Raw genomic sequence first — 10,868 nt, forward strand, 5'->3', positions numbered from 1 at the left:
CAGGAAACTTAAACTTCCTGGTAAGAGCTGCTGTGTTTCTTCCTTGGAGACATTTGCGTCATGAGATATTGTATCATGTAGTTAATGAAATAGTGATGTCGTGCTGCGAAACTGAAATAAGTAACAAACAGCAGTTATGTAATATTACTTTTAAAATGACATGCCATTTTCAGACAAAATCACAGGTGAAGTATTCAAGAACCTCTGTATTCTATATCCATATGCACAGTGTTTGGGGAAGGTAGACTAGATTGATCAAGACTTGAGAAGGTACAGTTTAAAAAAAAAAAGGTTCCCAGAAATAGTAGGAAAAGCAGGCCAAGATGACTGCAAACCTTGAGGCTTTTTAAATAAAATGGTGCTTGTGGTTTTTATTTGAGTGTTTCCCCTCTTGTAGAGGTGTGCGGTTTGGTCTGTTGTTTGGGGTTTTTTTCTTTTTTTAATTTGTGGTGTTTGTTTCTTAAAACATGTCAAGGTGTGCAGCAATTCATTCTGTTAAAAACTTTCAATTCCAGATGGTTTTGCTGCCTGGACTACACTACACTCATCTCAAACCTTGAACTTGTTTATCAGGCTTTTAGGCACCAGCAGAACAACATAAAGAACTTGCAGGATTCCTGCCTGTTTCGCACTTTTCTTCCAGGTTGTTCCCCACGTGGAGAGGTCATTTATTTTAAATTTGACTTGTAAGTCCTGTTAACATCCAAACAGATCATTGAAGGATCCGGTTTCCATGGAAAGTTGGCTCAATACTTGCTTGTAATATCTGTAACCCTTCTGAGGTTTCCATCACTTTTAAAGGCAGAGCTACAGGCTTCCAATTAAATGTATGAGAAAAACATATTTTTATTTGCTGTGGTGCATATTAATGAACTCTTCTTTTTAAGTACATATGTATACCTGATTTTTTGAAAGACTTTTATGCCCTATTGACTACCAGCTCAGGAAATAGTAATCAATATGGCTTCGTTTTGTTTGTACAGATCTGAAAAGGAATGATTACACACCTGACAAGATCATATTTCCTCAGGATGATTCCCCTGAATTGACAATTCAGCCTGGAAGCTGCACCAAAGAATCTGATTCTGCTAATTCTATTCGTCTGATGCTCTAATGACGTGACCAAATCTCAGTGGCTTCACCCAAACTTCATGGAATGTCACAAAGTTGTCACTTACTCTTCCTTCAGCATAATGAACAGAAAGATATATCAAAACAAGGATTGCTGTCTTACAAATGGAATTTTGGCTGGTCCATAATGTAAGGACCTCACAACTTGTGGTGATAACTATCTGCGGAGAACAGCTTTGTGGCTGATCGTTTTAAAGGTGGAATAATGACAAGTATTTAAGATGTGTTTTTAACGGGGCTTTTTAGCAGAAGGATTATTTTTTACTTTATTTTGGGTTAGTGGAGGATTTTCTTCTCTCTGTAGTCCTGTGGTGTGCAATATGCCTTCAACCAAAAGGATTTTGGTAGTTGATGTTTAAGGTGAAGCGTTTGCCTGTTTGGCAGCTGTCTTGCTGTCAATCAGCAGAAGACAGGAGAAAGCACCTACCTCTGTAATGCCAGAGTATTCTTTGAGCGGTTTCGGAAGTGTTCAACTAATGTTTCTCACCAGATGTCTTTTTAATCTGGCCTTTTGAAGAGGACAGAGCCAGATGAGATATATATGTGATGCCAGTAGGCTGAGGTTGAAGGTAGGAACTTGATCTGTTCCAATATAGAGAGTGTCCTGAATCAGCATTCAGCTTCATGGCTGTAAAGCTTTTTTTTTTTTTTCTTTTCTTTTTTTTCTGTGGAATAGAGCCCTAATTGTGCATAATGAAATCTCTTGTTTTATACATTTCAGTTTTATCAAGTCACCGTCAAATAGTAACAAAGCCATGATAGAGACTGGTATAATCATATTTAATAGAAGAAATAGTACGTACTGGTCCAAATAAGTTGCCTTGTAAGAACACAAGTTGGAAGTGCTTTTCCTCGTATGTAGTGACTGCTTCAGAAGTTACGCCTTCCAAAGATCTTGTAAAACCAGTATATCAAAACCGAATGTACACATAACTTTTAAATGTATTTAAAATTGTGTAGAAAACATCTTTAATGTTATGTTATTTGTGGTACTTATTTAAGAGAGTCTAGGGTTGGATTAGCATTATGTAAAGTACGGGAGATTGCAATGCACCTTCATGCCAATAAAATGTAACTTAACTGTCCCAAATATTGTTGAGCATTCAGCAAGAAAAAACCTGTTGTCCAACTGAAGTTTCATGCTGCGATTATTTTTTTCTTTTTGTTTGTTTGTTTGTTATATAGGTACTAATTTGTAATTTTTAATTAAAAGGGCAGTATATAGCTCTATAATTTTTTTTTATTCAGTAGTGTATCTTATAGATACAGACCTAAGGCACGAACACAATAGCTGTTTCAATGGTGTTTTATGTTTGATGGGGAAAGGTAAAATGTTATAAGGATATAATACTGTATACATTTTGTATATCATTAAATCTTTAAAGAATCTAAAATAAATTTATTCTTGTTTACAGAATTCTGCTGTCCATCTTAGTCTGAGCAGTTATTTGCGTGAATTTAAGTAATTCTTTATGCCAAAAAGTAGAATTTGCTGTGCCGGATCAGAGCAGTTGCCTGCCTTTGACTCAACCAGGAACTGGGGGATAAAAAAAGTGAAAACTCTTGTAATAGGCAAAAATACATGATGAGGTTAATGGGTAAATGAGACAGAGACATCTCGAAGCCCTTTACAATGTTTGTTTTGAATTACAAACTGCATCCCCTTCTGTTACTATGAGGTCATGAGATGAGCAGTTACTCCAGATGCACTTGGATCTTTCAGTCCTACATTCTAAGCCAAGTGACAGCGACGGTTACTCGGTAGGTGGGGCTGGCTCTTCACGCTGAGCAAGATTCCTAGAAGGGCCTCAGGTGTTGCAAAGATGTGGCCACGTTCAGTGTGTGAAACAGGCAAACTGTTCTGGAGAAATTTTAAGTAAAAGTTGGGAAACGTTTTGTTTCCTAACAAATACACAACAACGCGAATTTAATCTTTGCAGCCCTGATACCTGCCTTCAGTAATTTTACTTGTCACTCAGTTCTTAACAAAACTAAGATGTGACTTGTGTGATGGGGGTGTGTGACGGTGGGGCGTGTTCCCTTTGCTCAGTGTTGTAGGGATGGGGGCCTGGAGCCTTTCCTAGGCCAAAAGGGACAAAGAGGGCTGGGGAATGCGTGTAAGACGCGGCGTGATTAACACTGCACATGTGTCAGCCCATCCGCCTGGCGTGAGTGCTAAGCACCCTCTGGGAGGCTTACGGCTAGAATTATGTGAGAAATTACGAGAAGCGTATGTCTAAGTTGAGGGGAGGAATTAACAGCTTTCACAAATTATCTTCTTTATACTATGAGAAACGAAATCATAAATGTGAGCATCCCTTGAGGAAGACATTGGAAAAGTGTGGTGGCAAAGAAAAAAACCCCCAGTTGGTTTGAAGTAGCCTGTTAGGGTAAGACCAGGACCTATTGATGTTGGGCTGTAGGAACATGGAGATTATCCCATGTAATTTATTTGATTGAGAAAATAAGTACCACTCTTCTGCTGAAACTTTATCCATCTTGAAGTGCTTTTTGAATAGAGAAGTGTTCTGATCCTTTAGCATTTAAATTTCCCTTAGATTACTTAAGAGGAGGGAAACAGAAACAGCACTGGAGCTTCTGTTAAATATTCAAAAACAATGTATCAGCATCTTGTTAGAACCTAATTTTTAAACATGGGAATATAATTCAAACCTTCTCTAATTACTTTTAGTGAAAATATAAAATGCTTCAGTGACTTTCCTAGTAAGAGAGTATTTAAAGAATGTCTCTTATATAGGGGAATAGGTAAGCTATGTTATTTTCCTTGTCAGATAGCAGCAGGGAATCAGAACTATCCTCAGGATATTTTCAGAAGAAAAACCATCGAGTAACAGATTAAAGTGAATTTTATGTGCTTTTACGTTAATGTTGGTTGCTTACGTAACTTCTGTTTTAAAATGCCCTTTAATTTCCTCCAGCGTCAGTATTTCTATATGCGAAAACCTCAAACACACACATGTGCTCGTTTAATCTTTTAATTAATCCAGCAAATTCAGCATTGTTGACCACTTGTAGTAGTTAGGTGCTGAAAAGTGAAAACCAATCCCAAATTCATTGTGGCAAAATATGCAAAGGTGAGTCTCCTGGGGAGCTGGATTCCTCGCTGCTGCTCCACAACCGTGTGATTCAGAAAAGGAGGGATTTGGTTTTCAGCCTGTGGCAGTGATTTCCTGCACTTTAATTCTTCATGGTTGCATCTCACTTAATGTCATAACGCTTAAATGCTGCAGGAATTTGGAGCAGGGGAGAGGAGTACAGTGGGAAGCTTGGTAGTAGGAGTTCATGTTGCATATTCCTAAAAGATCAGTTGGAAAAAAAACCCAAGCATCTTTGAAGTACAACAATGCTTCTGAAAATGCTTTTAATAATTTCATCTTTCTTCTTTCGGTTAATACTTTTCCATGCAAGTAATCCATTTGGGGGTGAGAAGAGTGGTAAAATAATTTTCAGCCTCTGAGCTTGCAGTAGGGGCAGCACTAATTTGGATTTGTGTATTGCGTTATGTTAAAATACTAAATCAAGGTCTTGGTTCAGATTCCACAAACAGTAGGAATGAGCATATGCTTTTGCCTTCTCAAATGATCAATGTTGGCGCTGCTGATCTCAGTACTAAGAGAAAGTACAATATTACAGTTCCATTTACAAAAATCTAGATCAGATTCTGAATAGTAGCGGGGATGGGGGATCATTGCTTTTGTATCTCCGTTTGCAGATAGGCGCTTTGGGAGGGTAATAGCAGTGACAGGAGGCCACGTGTCCGAACAGCACTGGGAGATCCTCTGCTCAAAGCTCAACAAGGAAAATAGTCAGGGTTTTCTTTTTTTTCTTTGTTTGTTTGGGGTTTTTTTTAATGGCTTTCTGGGCCTCTTCTGTGGACACTTGATACATCCCAAATTCTATGTTAAATAGGGAAGACGCACTGCTCTCCAGTGGTGTGTGAAATTCAGAGATCAACTACTCTGTCTCATTACCTGATTAAAAGACACTTCTCTGCCTTTACCCTTTTTTCCTCAGGAAGATGTTCTAAACACCAATATGCTTTGAGCTAGTTCCATCATTTTATGGTCAGTACCCTTGGCCGTTGCTGCCCATCTGTCAGAGCGTGGCAGTAGCGAACACTAATACAGGTATGAGCAAACGTCAGTAAACGTGGGTGAGGCTGAAACTCTTTTTGGTCCATGACACGGGGTGTGCCTGGCTCTTCCCAGGGTTGTTTTGGGTGGCACGTAGGAAGGAGATGAAGAGGAGGGTTAGGCCAGGCGAGAACCAGCAGAACCCTGGGTGAGAACCAGTGGAACAGAACGGCGTCACAAAGCGATGGAGCAAGGGCAGCCGGGGGACAGGACAGGACAGGTGGGACTGGGCTAGTTGTGTTGTGGAACTGGATGGAAGAGGTGAGGTGTGAAGAAAAGAGGCCAAGAGTCCTTCTCCTTGAGCTGGGGCAAGCACAGGCTCCCTGCGAGGGTGCTGGTGGCTTCCCAGCTGGCTTAGTTACCCAACGGTCCCAACACATTTGCTCCGCTGAGCTGGCGTTTCTCAGAGATGGCTGTAAAAGAGGAAATTTTTTCATAGGAGCCTGGTCTGTAGGTAGAGCTTTTTGGCAATGATTACTCTGCTGTTACTGATATTCAAAAGGAAATAGTTTCATAGTTGAATTTTTAGCAATTAGATGATAGAAAATGGTTCTTAGCCTGGGAGATCTCCAGAAATGGGCACGTGGTTGTGTGTTGTGCAGCTGAAGGGAAGGAAATGGCTTTTCTTGGTCTACCAAGATTGTTGAGGCTTCAGAATTTTCTCTCCTCCTGCATCAGGATAAAGAAGCAGCCTTCAAAAATTCAAGAATTGCCACACTTTTGAGCACGTCTGGGTTGTGCAGAGCCTGTGTCTAGAACTCTCTTCTGCCTAACTGGAGATGGAGACAGTTTGGTCCAGGACAGACTTGTGCAGCAAGAAACCAAACCTGCTAAAATTTTCTTAACGTGGCAAAATCTATACGGCAAGCAACCCGTTATATAAGTACCAGACCACTGAGAAAATGAAATATGTGTTCTGTAGGGAGAAATGCTTAAGAGAGCCATTTACAGCTGGTTGTAGTTTTTGAGTAGTTGTGTATGGAGTTGAAGACTGAGTGGAAATTTTTGGAATAACTCTTAATATCTCTAAATTATATATTTTACTGTCTTGGGAAGAGAGTGTGGGGGACAGAGGGTGTTTACTGCTGTGTTAGCTTGATGTGAATGTAGCTTACAAAGAAGATCCTGAAACAGCAGGAAAGGTCTCCTCAGGACAGTACCGGTTTCTAAAAAACATAATACGAGAAGCACCACAGCATTTTACATTTCCACCATTGTGGTTTTTTTTTTCCTGTTAGGTGGAAGTATGACTCCATTTTCTTGGGAAAAGTGAAGCATTGCTGCAAGGAAGCAATGGAGGAGATGAATGGCCAGTACCCAGGGCTCACTGGGCTGAGGAACCTGGGCAAGACATGCTACATGAACGCAATTTTGCAGTGCCTCTGCAGCGTGCCACCGCTTGTCGAGTATTTCCTCTCAGGAAAGTACAAAGCAGCCCTGCGCGAGTAAGTTGATATATTCACGCTACTTTTATTTTGGCTTTGCTGTTGTCCTTCCAAAGGATACGTGTTGCCATGAGAACCCCACCCAGGCACTTACAGTCAAATTGGCCACAAGCTGGTTTCCTTCTCCTTTCTCTGAGACCCTGAGTTGTTTCCTCGCTGGGTAACTTCATCATTATACTTTTTTTTTTTTTTTCATTTTGATGGTAATACCAGTTACTGTCATTGCTGTCTTGATGATGATTCTTGTTATTTTCTAGTATCTGCAGTCCCTCAAACCAAACAACAGGCTTAGAACTGTTCTGTACCTGTGTATGTTTTCTAAGTTGATGTATTATGTTCCTATTTGTAGGTAGAGCCACCATCTTTTCACACTTCACCTGAAACTTATGTTTATTTTTTCCAAGGGAAAATGGTGAGTCTGCGGCTGCGTTTGGCTGCTTGATGTCCAACATGTGGCTTGAAGAGTCTGACTCTGTTTCCCCAGAGGTTTTTCAGTCAGTCCTTGAGAAGCGGTACCCAACATTTAGTAACAGCACTCAGCAGGATGCGCATGAGTTTCTGATCTGCGTGCTGAACGAACTCCACGATGCGCTCAAGAAGGCAAGAGCTTGACTGTGCTGTTTTGGGGACTGTGGCTGTTTACTCTTTGCATCTCATGATTTAGCATTCCACTGCCTGTCCTCCTGCACCACAGGATGTGGCTGCTAAAAATCATAATTTTCTTCCTTTGCTTCATACCCATGTACACACAATAATTAATTTGCTGCTTGTCTAGTGCTTCCATCAAATTGGAGCCCCTATCTAAATGCCATTGCTCTCTGTAGCTCCACTATCCTCACTTCTTCTCCTTGCTCCTTCCACTTTTTACATTCCTCCCTTTTTTCATCTGCCTGAAATCTGTGTCATGCTCCCATGTCTGCCTTTCTCTTTTTCAGATTCACTGATAAAAGTGCTTGTCGAGCAGTTAAATAATTCCTGTCTTTATTTCCAGAATATTGTATTTTTGTTTAATTTTTCTAAGAAAAGGAATTTAGCTTACTTTACATGTAGGAAACATCAAGTATAGTAGTAGTGTTTTAAAGCCAAGTTCTGTAACAAGACTAACCACCAGCCTGCACAGGGAGTGGGCAGTGACCATTGAAACCCAGTGAAGGCACTTCTGAAGCAGCTGCTCACTTACATTTTGTTATTCTTTTTTTTCCTTCTGTATAGTGCAGCAAAAAAAGACGCATAACCAATGCGAAGGTGAGCAGAGGGAGTGTCAGTGAAACATCTATTATCACACAGTTATTTGAGGGACAACTCCGTTATGACATCACGTGTCTGGCATGCAAGACCGCCATCCATAGACCTGAGAGCTTCACCGTTCTTTCCCTGCCCATCCCTTCGCAGAGTGTGTGCTCTCTGCAGGTACGACGACTTCCAATACGGTCCTGCCTGCGTCAGCTTCGTGTGGGAAGAAGTGGCTTAGACTAATAGATGTTGTTAAAAAGATTCAGTTTTAGTTCCTTTGGTTTTCTGGGCACTAGTGGGCAGACTTTGAACTAGTCCTAAGAGAAGTGGGGTTTCTGTACTATCTCTGGACTGGAGAGGCTGGTCAGGTTATGGGAGCAGCACTCCTGAGCTGCCACGGGGTGAGGGCTCTTAAGATCGTTCAATAGCGACCGTGCAGGTTTCTTTCAGTCATCCAACCACTTCTCATTTGGGGGGAAAAAGGAAGCCAGTGTTGGCTGCTTGGTGTCCCAAGTGTATGTGTAATGTCAGCCTTGCTACATCACGCTTCAATTAGGAAGAGAGCTCCAAAACATAGCAAACTCTTTTCTTACCTTGCCTAGGATCTTTAGAGGTGTAGATCTGTTTAAATGATTTTTCTTTTGACAGGACTGTCTCAAATGCTTCTTTCAGCAAGACACACTGACTTGGAACAACCAAATCCACTGTTCCCAGTGTGAAAAGAAAAATGATGCTGTAGTGAAGGCCACCATAACCAAGGCACCGCAGATCATTATTTTTCACCTAAAGAGGTACAGTCTGTATGGCGTCAGACATGGCCATTTCCTGGGATTTATGAGACGTGAAGGCCAGTCACTTTATTTACCTAAAATGAAAAACGTCACTGCAAATGACTGGGTTTAGTACTTTTGAAAGCTGGAAGCACAATGGGCACTTCCAGGGACACATGTGTCAGACCTGCAAGTTGCATTCCTGAAATCTCAGTCAAGGTGTTCTGCCTTCTCTGTACTGCAGCCCACCAAATTCCACTCGGTCCTTTTGGGATCTCTTCTCCAAAGGGAACAGAGTGACTGACCACAGTCAGAGCAGCAGGCCCTGTGGTCAGACACCCCTGTGAATTCGAGTTCCTGTGGCAAGTGGGAGAGCTTGTGACTTGTGTTCTAAGTGCAGGACCAAACCAGCACTCTGCGTGTCATTACTGCAGCTGCAATAATGATATGCTGCACTTTTGTTTATCTCTTAAGTAAATCGGGTCTAAGGTCTACGAAACAGAGAGATGTGTCAGTGTAAGGGCTCCTAATTAACAGAATTCATTGCCCAGGTGCTGGCCAGATGCTAAATTTATTCTTTTCCCACCTGTAAAGACAAATACTCTGGGATGATTTGGGTTCACAGAATCACAGAATGTTAGGAATTGGAAGAGACCTCGAAAGATCATCTAGTCCAACCCCTTCTTGGGTTCCCAGAACTATGTTATATGAAGTTATTTAATTTCCTGCTAAGCAGCTGCTTTCCTTGACATGCTCAAGAGAACTCGTCCTCCCCAGCTGCAGCCCTTGGCCACATTATAAATATCTAAAAGTACAGGGTTGGACTGAAAGTTACAAAGGAGAGAGGGATGCAGCCTGGCATGAAAGAAGAGCCAACAATGGCAGCACAGTCCAAAATGCTGAGGACACAGTGAGAGTGATGCAGAAATTTGACTTCTGGCTGCTCTTGGCACCTGTGCCATTTCTAATAGACTACTGAAAGTAGTTCATAATTTTATTTCAGGTTTGAATGGCAAGGCAACCACAGAAGGAAGCTCTCGACTGACATTTGCTATCCACTCAGCAACCTGGATCTCTCTCCCTACAGTTCCCCACCTTCCTGCCTGGATGCAGAGTACAGCTTGTGTGCTGTAGTGGTGAGCTTTGCCTTCCCTGCTTTTATCTGTAGTGCCCTGCCTCGTGGAGCAGGTGAAGCCTGTGTTAATTTGGACTTGCATATATGATTTACATTTCCAATATATATGTTTCACACGCTTTTCTATTTTTTACCTGCCATGGCCAAATCTAGTAACTGTGTGTAACCAAAGATGAGAATTTATCACTTCTCTCCTTACCCCCATATCCCAATTTTAAAAGTCATGCACTCTAGGCACATGATGCCTGGTGGAAGCCTCCTCAGCCTTCGCAGCATAAACTGATCCTGCATGGATCTTGTTGGTAAATAAGGACTAAACAGTCTCTTTTTCTATCCATCACTCACTGCAACTAGGGCCAGCTTATAGTGATCCGTATAGAGCTAACAGCAGGGCTACACATGGAATATTGCAAAAGAGAGAAGCATAATTATTACCTCCTTGCTCTGTTTTAAAGCATTTATTTTAATTCACATTCCTTGCTGTAGGCTGAAGGGGGCTAGAAATCTTCTCTCCTGTCTTTTCCAAGTGCAGACAAACAAAATCATTACCAATTCCTAGCTTTGCCTGTAAGGAGAAAGAGCGAGCCTTCTCTTTTAACAGGCTGTGGCGTTTCTTGCAGAACCACAATGGTTTCCTGGATGGTGGCCACTACACGGCGTTCTGCAAGCACTCCATCACCAACAACTGGTACAGCTTCAATGACGTGCAGATCACCAAGATCCCAAATTCCTCGGTGCAGACTGACACAGCCTATCTCCTCTTCTACCGTAAAGACCTCTGCATCCACTAAAAATCTGCTAGCCCTGGAAACCAAATAGAGAGTAGGCCCGCAATTAGCATTCATTAGCAGCATTAGCCAAGTGCTGGTTCATCAATAAACTAGAGCATTTGCATAAGCCATCATCTGTTGTGGTCTTTCAGGAAGTGATCTCTAAAGAGAAGAGTTGCAGCTCCTGAGCCTGTTCAGAAATGTGCATCTGCTGCACCCGTACAAGCTCT

General features: G+C 41.6%; 2 protein-coding genes across 2 annotated transcripts in view; both read left to right on the forward strand.

Moving 5' to 3' along the window:
* Positions 1–1,114, forward strand: part of TRPM7 (transient receptor potential cation channel, subfamily M, member 7) — a gene marked incomplete at its 5' end in the record, with an annotated part of 24,764 nt that extends 23,650 nt beyond the window's left edge. Inside the window, 2 exons of the mRNA XM_009877665.1 lie at positions 1–20; positions 984–1,114. Coding sequence (XP_009875967.1) covers positions 1–20; positions 984–1,114 — 151 coding nt within the window. The remainder of the gene's footprint in view (positions 21–983) is intronic.
* A 2,128-nt stretch (positions 1,115–3,242) lies between these two features.
* Positions 3,243–10,659, forward strand: LOC104280111 (putative ubiquitin carboxyl-terminal hydrolase 50). Its single transcript, XM_009877667.1, has 7 exons — positions 3,243–3,361; positions 6,524–6,730; positions 7,135–7,330; positions 7,943–8,140; positions 8,612–8,754; positions 9,737–9,869; positions 10,489–10,659. Exons 1-7 carry the CDS (start codon positions 3,243–3,245, stop codon positions 10,657–10,659), a joined length of 1,167 nt encoding a protein of 388 aa, XP_009875969.1.
* The last annotated feature ends 209 nt before the right edge of the window (positions 10,660–10,868 follow it).

The sequence above is a fragment of the Apaloderma vittatum genome, unplaced genomic scaffold (genome assembly GCF_000703405.1).
Source record: "Apaloderma vittatum isolate BGI_N311 unplaced genomic scaffold, ASM70340v1 scaffold16411, whole genome shotgun sequence".
Lineage (NCBI taxonomy): Eukaryota > Metazoa > Chordata > Aves > Trogoniformes > Trogonidae > Apaloderma > Apaloderma vittatum.